Source organism: Myotis nattereri, assembly GCF_964212035.1.
Source record: "Myotis nattereri genome assembly, chromosome: 10".
Lineage (NCBI taxonomy): Eukaryota > Metazoa > Chordata > Mammalia > Chiroptera > Vespertilionidae > Myotis > Myotis nattereri.
Window position 1 is genome coordinate 72,144,370 of NC_138085.1, and position 12,757 is coordinate 72,157,126.

The following is a 12,757-nucleotide window of genomic DNA, read 5'->3' on the forward strand; positions in this document are numbered from 1 at the left end:
CCTGCGCAGTCGGCGCCGCGCGACTCCGGCCCGCACGCCCACTTCCGCCGGGCGGCTTCCGAGGGGGCTTCTGCCGCCGCCGCGCGTCACGTGACGAGCCGCTCTCCAATGCCTCGGAGACCCCGCCCCAGGACTGCGTGGTGGGACCCCGGGGAGCAGTGGAGCCGTAACCTGGCCTCAGGACCCCCTCCCTCTCCGTCATGCCCACCCTCCATTCCCAGCACGACGAGTGGTCTTTCTAGATGCACAGGAGGTTAATTATTGCCCCTTTATTTATCGGAAATGGCAGACCCATTCCCCCGGGTAGAGAGGCATAGGCTCGTTCATTGCTGAGGATGCAAGAATTGGGGTCCGTTGGCTGAGCAGGAAAGAAGCCCGGAAAGGCGAGCTTGGTGAAGACTTGAGGGGATAAATGAATAATGGGGGCGGACATCTCATCTGCTTCCTTCAGGGCTCCCAATTTGCCCTGCTTGGGGGGGCTTTTTTGTGTGTGATCCCTAGGAGATATTTGAGTATCTCATGAAATCTTTAGGAAAAGTATGTCTGGGCCTCTCCCAACGCGAGCTGTGTCTGAGTCTCTCCTTGGGGCGCCTGTGCGTTCTCTCCGAGGGCCTCCCATGGGTTTTCTCAGATGGACTGTGTCTGCCCCTCTCAGCATGACTATGTCCTCTCCTCTCAGAGGGGCTGTGGTTTCTCCTCGCAGAGAGTCTGCGGCATCTCCGCTCAGAGGGACTGCGGCATCTCCGCTCCAAGGAGCTCGGATGGCTCATCTGAAAAGAACTTTGATGACTCCTCGCAGAGGGACTGGGATGTCTCCTCCGAGGTGGACTGAGATGGCTCCTCCCAGAGGGACTGCGATGTCTCCTCTGAGAGGGACTGTGATGGCTTCTCCGAGGTGGACTGAGATGGCTCCTCCCAGAGGGACTGTGATGGCTTCTCCGAGGTGGACTGAGATATCTCCTCCGAGACAGACTGCGATGGCTTCTCCCAGAGGGATTGCGATGTCTCCTCGGAGAGGGACTACTATGGCTTCTGTCAAAGAAATCACATGGGGCTCTTTCCCGATGGAAGCTGTGGTGGTTTGGTTTCCTAGGCATGAGTATCTCTTTCAAGTCACTGTAGGAGGTTCTCTTCTTAGGGGTTCCATGTAGGAGTCTCCCTTGGGCCTGAACTGGGATTCCTCTTTTGGACTCTGGGCTAGAGATTTCTTTTCCATACCAGTTTTCCTTAGGCCTGCTGCCACTCTCATTCTGAACAGCACCCAAAGGGTGTCTGATTGTGGTGATACTTCTTTGGGAAACTCTGCACCTGGGCAGTGGGGAAGGTGTGGATTGGAAAGAGCTATCTGTTTTTGGTGGTTGTGCTGAGCAGAACTGTTCTAATTCTTCCCAGGGCATGCTCTCCTGTTCAGTGGTTGGGTCTGTTGGCTTTAGCTTGACAACTGGCATCCTGTCTCTTTCGCTATCTCCTTGTGAACTATAGTCAGAGGCTTTTTGTTCTGGTTGGCAGTTTTTGCTCGACCACAAATGGTCCGCCCTTGTCCTGTCCTCAGGCTTTGGCCCAACAAATGCCATAATTCTGCGTGCGGTTTGGAATGCCTTTCTTAGTCCCTGAAAGAGCAGTTTAATGAATTTGGGTTGGGAGGGTTTCTTGGGGTGCCTTTTTAAAGAGGCAGTAGCTGCCTGAGATGCTCCATTCCTTTTCCCTTTCAACTGGGATGGTAATTTCCTAGAGAGACTCTGCATTATGGTTCTACTGTTTGTATAGGACTTTTTGTTTTGTGTTCTAAATCTCTTGTTGATTCTTTCCATTGGATTTTTTGAATCATGGGCATTTTTGCTTCTCACCTTAGTCCACTCTTCATCCTGATTGCTTTCAGAGTCACTCTCTGATAACGAGTGAACTTCAGTGAATTCATAGTGCCCAGGCTCTCTAATATCTGTCTGTCCTTCTAAGTCAGGGATAATGTGGACTTGCACAGAAGCAGGAGACTGGGAAGACTGAGACAGGAAATCTATGGTAGAAGCAGGATTCTTGGAAGCTTGATTACAGATTTTAGCTGCTGATCTAGGGCTCCTAGGTGTCAAGGGTCTGTCTCTTCTATAATACTTTGGAACTTGGGATCTTTTTCCAATTCGTAACCTAAAGCCAAGACGCAATCTGATCTCTCCATGGCCTTCAGGAGTGCTTACGAGGTGGAGCTGTGGATAGATAAGAAGATAAGGTCCAAAAGTAGTCTGTAATTTATGACAATTAAATCCTGAACATCGGCCACACTGTAGGCAGATAGGGTATTTTAGGACCAGACCTGAAGTGAGAGGTGGAGGTACATTGTGAGGTATTTGACTCCTTAACAGTTTTGCTGCTATTTTTAGCTGCAGATCTTTTAGCAATTGGAACTGTTCTGAGAGGTCAGCCTGGGCCTGGGAAAGAAAACTTGGCTCCAGTGGGTGTTGGGACTCAAAAATCCTTGTCTGTGAATCTCTCTGTGAGTTCTCACTCTCTTCCACTGGAACAGGACCTTTCACAGTGAAAAATATATTGAAGGAAGACTCTGACTCTACTGGGTCAGGAAGCTGACCCTCTGTATATGAAACAGGACTGTGCTGAATGGCTTCCTGGGGTATATCATTGAGCTTTGAGTTTGTTTTCTTTATTCTCACTCTAGTGCCAGAGTATTGCTGTATTATGGAGGACATAGAACCACGTGTCCATACCCTTAAGGCCATTCCTTTCTCATGACCATGGCATGAAGTATGTCTCTGAATGTAGTTTTTGACCATTGAAGCCTGAAAAATAGTGCCTCGACCCGTCTCTAGCAGACTCTGGGAAAATTCCATCAATTCAGCAGGAACCCCAAATAAATTCTGAATAGACTGACAGGTATCAGCAGTAGACCTTTCTGTTACAGATGGTTGAGAACAAAGCTTCCTTCCCATAGTGGTTCCCAAGACATTCCCCAACATTAGCATATTGGAGAGATACTTTCTAGGTAGTCTCTGCTTCCAGGAGTGACGCTCCCAGACATTCTGTTGTCTTCCCAGGACAGACCAGGTTAATCCTCTTCGAGCCCCTGATCCTGCCTGGAAGGTCTTAGATGGTGATCTCCAGCTTTGTGGTGGATGTTGGGAGAGGCCCTGGAGTGAGTTCTCTAACTCTGCTACCTGCCTCGGTTGAACCCTTTCCTGAAATACGGTATACACCCATGGGATCTCAGAATGGGAGGTTTCTACAGTGTTAGTTGTCTTCTCAGAGAGTTGGTTATGAAAGAAAAAGGGAAAAGTTGAAGCAGGATCTATAAAGGACTCTTTAGGCTGCAAAATATCTGTCCAAAGGTTTTTTATATCCAACGCTCTTGATACTTCTGTCATCTCAGAATCCCAAAGACCTAATTCAGATGTTGTTTTGGCAGAACTTGAGATGACCGAGTTTGAAGAGTTGTGTAGAAGCCTAGAGAAATAATTCCTTATTTGTAACTCTTCTCCTGATGTTAACCCCTCAGAGTCCCCCTTCTGATATACCTGTCTTAACTTCAAATCCTCAGATTCTATAACTTGAGGAGGCCTTATTTTTATCCCCATAGATTTCACAGCCTGATGCCCTTGTTCATGAGTCACATCCTCAAATGGAGATGTTGGCTGTGAGGTTAGTTCTGCAGATTTCACTTCAGTATTTGACTGTGGATTTAACTCCACAGATTTCACTTTTTGAAAACATGATTCTAGTGCAAACACCTCACATTTTAAGTCCTGCATCTCAGAGCCTGAAATCAAGTTCACAGAATTTGCACCACAAAGCAATGGCTCTTTGTTCGTCTTCACAGACTTTGTATCTTCAAACAGTGGCTCTGATTCATATAACACAGATTTTGTACCATTTAACTGAGGGTCCAAAACAGAGTGTCCAGCTTGTTGCTGTGACCCAAGGTGGTTCTGCAAAACTTGGCCTTCTGGAAACTTTATCCCTGGAGTTAATTTTGAAGATTTTACACCTTGCAAATGTGATCCAGGATTAAATAAAATAGACTTTGTGCCCTGAGATTCTGGCCCAGCGTTCAATTCAGAAGGCTTCGTGCCTTGTATCTGTGGCCCTGGATTAAACTTTATAGAGTTCATGCATTGAAGTTCTGACCCTGATTTCAATTTAGAAGAATTCACACCTTGCAGCTTTGGGCCAGAGTTGAACTCTGTTGTCATTATATCTGAAGTCAATTCAAAAGATTTTATACCTTGCAAGGGTGGCCCACAGTTACATCTAGTAGAATTTACACATTGTAATTTTGTCCCTGTATTCAACTCACAAGAATTTTCACACTGCATCTGTAGCCTAGGGTTGCATTCCAAAGGTGCTATGTCTAGGAACTTTGACCCAGTAATCAATTTAGATTTCAAACCTTGCCAATGTGGTCCAGGGTTGAACACCATAGATGTCTCACTTTGAATCTCTGGATTCAATTCAGAAGACTTCATACCTTGATGTTTTGAAACTGAAGTTAATTCAGAAGAGTTCACACCCTGAAAATATGGCTCAGGGTTGGACACCATAAATTTGACACTTTGAAGCTCTGGCCATGGATTTAAGTTATAAGATTTCTCATCTTTCCACTGCTTTCCAGCATTGAGCTCAGGAGATATCACACTGTGAACCTCTGATTCCAAGGCCAGTTCAGAGGGTTTTGCAACCTGAAATTTTGGGCCATCATTGACCTCTGTAGAGTTCATTATTTGAAGGTTTATCGACTCAGAGGATTCTGTACCTTGCAACTTTGCTCCAGAGTTGAATTCCATAGATTTCATACCTTGAAGGTGTGTGCCTCGTGTCAACATAGACAACATCCTATTGTGTAGGGCTGAGTTGAACCCCAAAGATTTAACATCTTGTACTTTTGTACCTGGAGTCGATTTAGAAGATTTCATATCTTGCCACATTGGTCTAGTGGTGAACTCCACATATTTTTCACTTTGAAGCTTTGTCTCTGGTGTTAACTCAGATGTCACAACTTGTGACTGTGGAACAAGTTTTAACTCAACAGATTTCAAATCTTGAAGCCTCCACTCTAGTGTCAAATCAGATTTCTCACCTTGTCCCTGTGGCCCAGGGTTGAACTTCAAAGGTTTCACCCCTTGAAGCTTCTTCCTCTGGGTTAAATCAGATGAGTTTCCACCCTGTAACTTTGGACCATGGTTGAACCTTAAGGTGTTCACATCTAGAAGCTTTGTCCCTTGAATTGACTCGGATTTTTTACTTTGTATCTGTGATTCAGAGTTAAAAAAAGATTTTACTTCTTGAGGCTTTGTCCCTGGGATCACTTCAGAAGATTTTGTACCTTGAAAATGTGGTCTAGAATTGGACCCCAAAGATTTCATATCTTGAAGCTTTATACCCATGACCAAGTCAGAACATTTTATATGTTGTAACTGTGGATCTGATTCCAACTCTACAAATTTTGTACCTGGAAACTTGCCCCCCAGGGTCAAGTCAGATTTCTCACCTTGTAACTTTGGGCTAGGTTTCAATTCTACAGATTTCATATCTTGAAGCTTTTTTTTTACCACTTCAGAAGATTTCATACTCCCCAAGTGTAGTCCAGACCTTAAATTCATACATTTTACATCTTTAAGTTTTATATCCATGAGCAACCTACAAGAGTCTATATCCTGCAACTGTGGGCCTGTGAATTCTCCTGATGGGGCTTTTTCAAGCTTTGTCCCCAGTATTTGCTTAGATTTCACAACTTGCATCTGGGGACCAGGGATTAATTTTTTATGTTTTACATCCTGAAGATTTGTCTTTGAGATCCCTTGAGAAGATTTCATACCTTGTAACAATGACCCAGGTTTGAAATCTGTATATTTGTCACCTTGAATCTTCGTCCCTATAGTTGATTTAGAAAAAGTTGTACCTTGCAACTGTGAGTTAGGATTTAACTCTGTAGATTTCATATCTTGGGACTTTATTTTAGGTGGAAACTTAGAAAATTTTAGACTTTGCCACTGTGACCCAGTGTTGAAATCCTCAGATTTCACACATTGAAGCTTTGTTTGAAGAGCCAACTCAGATGACTTTACACTTTTCAAGTGTAGTAGAGAGGTGGACTCTATAGTTTTACCACTTTGTGACCCTTGGTTTAATACCCTACATTTCACCTCCAGAAGCTGTGGTTCAAGACACTTTACACCTTGAAGCTGTGTTCCTGGGGATGACCATAATGGTTTCACTTCCTGAAGCTGTAAACAAGGTTTCAAATCAGAACCCTGAGGCTGATGTTCCTGGCATGATGCTAAAGATTGTATACCTTGAAGCTCTGGTTTTGAAGTCAATGTCGATGATGACTTCCTATCCCTTGACTGTATCACAGTTTTCCACTCTACTGGTTTGACACATTGAGATTGTAATTCAAGATTTACCAGAGATTTTATACCTTTAAACTCTAGTGCAGGTATCCACTCAACAGATTTTGTACTTCTAAGCTGTGGTTCTTGGCTTAGCTCTACACTTTTCATACCTTGATGCTGTGGCTCTGATGATGATGCCAAAAATTTCCCTTTTTGCAGTTGTGATCCTGGGGGCAACTCAAGGGTTTTCACATTCTGCAAATGTGGCTCAGAGTTGCACTCCATATACATTGCACCTTGAGTTTTGGGCCCTAGAGTCAACTCAGATGATTTCGCATCTCTTGACTGTATAAAAGATTTCAACTCTACAGATTTGACTTTTTGAGGTTGAGACCCAAGATTTAACCCTATAGATTTCACATTTTGGAACTCAGGTCCTGGTATCCATTGAATACATCTCATACATCCAGGCTGTGACTCCTGTTTTAAATCAACAGTTTTCACCCCTTGAAGCTGTAGTTCTGAAGTTAACATCAAAGGTTTCACTTGGTGCAACTGTGGTTCAAGTTTAAACTCTTTAGATTTTACATCTTGAATATTTGATTCTGGGGTCAATTCAAATGATTTCATTTCTTTCGACTGTAACTCAAAGTTGAGGTCTACTAATTTTCCATCTTTAAAGTTTAGCTCTGGATTTAACTCCAAAGACACCCCATCTTCTGACTTAGACCCTCTCTTAAATTGCTCTGAATTCACACATTGCTTCTCTGGTGATATTACAGATATCTCACCATTCTGTTCTGTCTCAGTACTTACATTCACATTTGATACCCCTTGAAACTGTTGCCTTGGTGCTGAATCCACAGATTTTACTCTTTGAAACTTTCGTATTCTGGTTATATCTACCTGCCTCTTTAGACTTCGGGTCAGCTTCACAGATTTTATACTTTGCAGTGGATCTGGAGTCTCCTCTAATGATTTTAAATTTTGAAGTTTTAAACATGGGGTAATTTCCAAAAATTTCATGTATTGCATTTGTGGCTCTGATGTCAATTCCTCAGGTTTTATACCCTGCCATTTAAGCCCTTGGAGCAATGGCCCTGGTACAAAAGGCACAGAATTCTCACCTTGCAACTGAACAGATTTTATACCTTGAAGCTTGGAATCTTGGTTGGTTTTTACAGATTTGATATCTATCTGTGGGCTTAAGGTTGTTTCCACAGATTTCTCACCTTCCAGCTGTGGACTTGGGCATCTCAGGCATTCTCCTGGAGTTAAGGCCACAGATTTCACATCTTCCAGCTCTGACTCTGAAATCAACAACTCAGACTTTAAACCTTGAAGTTCTGAACCTGGAGTCAGCTCCACTTGTTGCACACCTCCCACCTGTGGCCCAGGGGTTAGCACCATAGATTTGACATCTCCCGATTGTGGCTTTGGTGTTAATTGCATAGATTTCATATCTTCCAGCTGTGGCTCTTGGATTAGTGCCTCAGATTTTAAACCTTGAAACTTTGAGTTTGGGGTCCACTCCACAGTTGTTACATCTTGCCACTGTGCTACTTGGATAAATTCAGAAGATTCCACACTTTGTAACTGTGGTCCTCTGGTCAACTCAGAGAAGTTTAGACTTGGCAACTGATGCCCAGGAGTTAACTCCATAGATTTTGAATCTGCTATCTGTGGCTCTGAGAAAAATTTATGAGAAATGTCATTGTCAGAGCTTGGGGTATTTCCTAAAGATGATTGTATCAACCCCACAGATTCTTTGTTGTGGTGACAAATGTCAGAGGTCAACTTTGTTTCTGGTTCCTGATATCCTGGCTCTGAAATCATCCCTAAAGATTCTGAAGCTTGCCATGGAGTCAATACTTCAGGTTCTGTGGCTTGGTGATTTGATTTGGGGATCAACTTTACAGATTTTACTCCTGGAATGTGTATCCCTGGTGTCTGCCCTTCATATATCATACCTTCTACCTGTGTCTCAGGAATCAACCTCCTACATTTTACCACTTGAGGTTCCACATCTTGAAGCAATAGCAGTCGGTCTGTCTCATCAGATCTTACGTCTTGTAAGCATGGCTTTGGGGTCAACTTCACAGATTTCATATCCTCCTGTTGTAGTCCTGGGGTCAACTCCACAGTTTTTATACCTGGCAACCCTGATGGTAGGATCAAATGAACACATTCCATACCTTGCAACTGTGAACTGGAGGTCATATCTGTAGATTTCCTACTTTGCCACTGTGGTACTGGGGCTAACTCATCAGATTTTTCACTTTGCTGTTGTGGTCCGAGGGTCAATTGGATAGATTTCTCTCCTTGAAGCTGAGATCCTGGGTATGACTGTACAGATTTCCCACTTTGCAACTGTGGTATAGGGTTCGGCTTATCAGCTTTTACACTCTGCTGTTGATCTTCTATGGCCAGTTCTATAGAGTTCACAGTTGGAATCAGCTGTTCATATTTTACTATTTGTGGGATTGAACCTGTGGTTATATCTACAAATTTTATATTTTGTAACCCTGGTCCCATGGTCTGCTTCTCAGATTTTACATTTGGCAACTCTGAGGATAGCTTCATAGAATCTACAACTTGAAGTTTTGGCACTGACTTTGCCCCCATATTTTTCACACCTTGCAGCTGTGGTGTAATAGTCATTACTGTGGATTCTGTAACTTCATGTGCTGGTTTTTGACTCATTCCCATAGATTTTGTATCTTGACCCAGTGACTTTGGTATTGTCCCTAAAGATTCCATTATTTGGTGATGTGACTGTGTCAACTCTAAAGATTTCTTCCTTTGTAGCCATATGTCAGAGGTCAATTCTATAGTTTCTATAACTTGATGGCTTTGCCTTTGGCTCATCGCTGGATATTCCAGGATTTGATGCCTTGGGGTCAACCTCAAAGATTCTAAGTCTTGAGTTGACACTGGGGTTAATGTAATAGATTCTGTGCCTTGAGTATATGGTTGTCGAGTCATCGCCATGGAGTCTAGCACTTGAATACATGGCCCAGGAGTCAACTCCAGAGATTCCTTGACTTGAGATATTGGCTTTGAGGTCAAATCCTGGGATTCTACAACTTGTGACTGTGGTTCTATGATTATTTCAGTGGATGACCCCAACCTTGGGGTTGTCTTCAGAGAATGTATGGATTGAAGTGATGGCATCCCTACTGATTCCATGACTTTAGGTGGTAGGTTGGAAGGTACACTCACATACTCTCTAATTCCATGTGGATCAATAGTAGTAGGAGAACTAGAAAACATCAAATCATCTGGTTGAGTTGCCCTTAGGGTCAAATTTGAAATATGAGTCTGTGAATCTGGGGTACCATCTGGCTGTGCTGGTGGAATTATTCCCATGCAATCCATAGCTTGTAATAGTGCCACAGGAGTTATTTTTATGACATCTGTGAATGGATGCAATGGCCTGGGTATCATGTTCAATGATCTTTTGTTTTGACATATTGGTTCTGGAATAATTTTCACTGGTTTTATGGTTTGAGTTTGTGGCTTTGAAGTTATGCCTACTGATTCAATAACTTTATGCTGTGGCCCTGGGGTCATTTTCACCTTTTCCATTACTGTATGCTGTGGCCTTCTACCCATCTTTCTTGGTTGTATGACTTGATGGCCCAACAATGTGTTAATTTTCACTGACTCCTTAACTTGATATTGTAGCCTTGGGGTCATTTCCACTGATTCTGTTATATATGGGTGTGATTTTTTAATTTTCCCCATGGAATCCATGGCTTCAAGCAGTACTTCAGGAGTTACCTTCACATTATCTGTGACTTGATTCGGTAATCTTGAGGTCATCTTCTTTGATTCTATAACTTGATGCCGAGGCCTTGGGGTTACCTCTACAGGTTCAATTATATGATATGCTGGTTTTGATCTTACACTCGCTGTTTCTATTGGTTTCACAACTTCATTTGGCTGTGGAAACAAACCTACAGATTCTGTCAATCCTGAATGTGATTCTGGATTCATCCCCATTGAATCCATGACTTGAAGTAATGCCAATGGTGTTACCTTTATGCTATTTGTGACTTGATATGGTAGCTTTGGAGGCAACTCGACATTAGTCACTTGGGTCTCATGCTGCTGTATGCTTTTTTCTCCAAGACCTCTTACCCTCTGCTCTAAATTAAGCTCTAGCACAGGTTTTGGGTCCTTCTCCAGTACAGTGGTTTCCTTTTGAATTATGTCAACTCTTAAACTTTTGGGAGGTGGAATGCCCATTGATGTAACTACCAGCTTAGATCCAAGGACTTGGGGGCCACCACCAGGTTGTGACTGCTTACCTGGGATAAGTGACTGTGAAATTTTTGTTTCTGTTCTATTTAATACAGATTCCACTCCAGTGTTCACATGGCGCTGAAATGATGGAAGGTCTGGGGATTTATTGTTGATATTTTGCTCAGTGCTTTGATTAATGGGCATAGATAACTGGATTTGGGGTTTCTCTGGTTCAGGGATGCTTCCATGTACTTCAATTAAATAATTCAACATTGCCCATGATTCCCTCACAGGCAAAGGCACTGTTTGTTTCTGCAAAGTACAAACCTTCCAAGCCATATGTCCCTCTAACTCTCTCCTAGCCAAAGGAGAGAGCTGGGTTGAAGCCCACCCTGGGACTCGAGGTCTCTCTTTGAAAACAGAATTTGGCCAATGATCTGATGTCAAATGATTCTTCCTCCTTCCCTCATACTTCGTTTTCACTTGCTTGCAGAAATCTGAGGATTCAAAAATAGACTTGATTAAAGAGCTTTGAGGTCTTAAAGGTGAAAGAGCTGCCAAATTTGGAAAGATTTTTGATTTCTCAAGCCCTGAGAGCTGAAAAGGAGGCAGGGATGTGCTTTGATTCTTGAAAACAGGTGGTTGCTTTTTAGATAAAATAGGTAAACTGTGGCTCCGGGATTGCCAGGTTATTCCTTCAGAAAAGACAGAAGAGTGAGACAAATTGGAGTTGCTGCATGATGATCCAGAGGAGATGCAGGGCACAGTAGAATATGTTGTCATCTTACAGTCACAAAAGGGTAGAATAGGCTCCGGAGTCACACAAACACAGGAGGTGGAGGAAGAAATATCCTGCAGGTCAGGAAAATATGGTTCCATAAGAGCTGATCTAAGGAATAAAGAGAAAAGTTTCATTTTGCTTCAAAACAGAAAAAGGAAAAGTAGAAAGGGGGAAAAATAATGGCCATTTCAAATGCAAAATATTTTGGACTGAGGGAGAATAACAACAACAACAAAAGGTTAATTACTTATGGAAAGAATTCCTCCTCCAGGACAAAGGGAGACATTTGTCCCAGTCAGAAATGATCAATAGACCAGTGGTTCTTTAAATTCTATTAAACCCAGAACTTTCCCCTATTTCCAAAATATCCAACTAACTCACTCTCTTTTTCTTCTCCCTCTCTCCTTGTTCATCTTCCTTCCTCTCTCTCTTTCACTCCCTTCCTACCTCCCTCTTAAAAGCTCTACCACCTTCAATCCCCACTCCGAAACTACATTCCCTGACCTTGTTTTTTCCAGATGCTGGGAGATCTGTTGAAGACGGTGTATACATTCCTGGGTCCATTGCTCAGGGAAGCCTGAAAAGCTGGATGAAAAAGAGTATGTCAGTGTAATGGAAGTGACATAGGAAACCAATAAGAAGAGAGACTTAACTTAGAAAGGAGACAGCTACGATAGAGCGGGAAGAAAAACAGAGTCCCAGGTATCTTACTCTAACTTTTTACAGTTTATCAGTAGAAGAGGCTGAAGAGAGGAACAATAGACACAGTGAAGATGGATTTTACTCACTTGGTCAGATTAGTTTTAATGCAACCCATGCTGAGATTTTCTTCCCACTGTTGAGCTGGGAGTAGAGGTGAAGAATCTATTAATGTAACGACCATTGACATCACCTAGTCCAAACCCCTTATTTTGCAAATAAGGAAGCAAAAATGGAATCATGCCCAAGATCATAAAGCTAATTAGTGGTAGAGCTCAGGTTTAACCTAAGTCTCGAGTTTGTTTTTTAAACTATACTATGCTGCCTTCACTGTGTAGTATAGATGGAAGCCATTGGAAAGCAGGGATAATCATAATAATAGGACTTAGAGTGGAGGAAACAGAGATGATAATACATGTCTTTTCCTCCAAAAGAGTCTATCCAATGTCTATGGGAGAAAAAAAAGGTACAGAAACTTTCCACACCAAACTCTTGATAATTACCCCTTCTCCGTTCTCCAACCTCACCACGTTTCTTTACTGATACTTTGAGCATTGCACAAAATGAGATGTGGAAAGGAAGCCTGGGAAGAACTAAGGAGCCATTTGCATCTCTTTGGAAGTAGAGATGCTAGAGAGAATAAGCACATTACTTTCATTAACATTTCAACCTCCCGCCCTCCACCAGCTATTAA

General features: G+C 42.8%; 1 protein-coding gene across 1 annotated transcript; it reads right to left on the reverse strand.

Annotated features, from left to right (window-relative positions):
• Window positions 1-255: 255 nt before the first annotated feature.
• Window positions 256-11,943, reverse strand: SPATA31H1 (SPATA31 subfamily H member 1). Its single transcript, XM_081100795.1, has 3 exons — window positions 11,869-11,943; window positions 5,775-11,472; window positions 256-3,881 (listed from the first exon to the last, which is right to left on the reverse strand). Exons 2-3 carry the CDS (start codon window positions 11,460-11,462, stop codon window positions 498-500), a joined length of 9,072 nt encoding a protein of 3,023 aa, XP_080956921.1. The 5' UTR covers window positions 11,463-11,472; window positions 11,869-11,943; the 3' UTR covers window positions 256-497.
• Window positions 11,944-12,757: the final 814 nt, after the last annotated feature.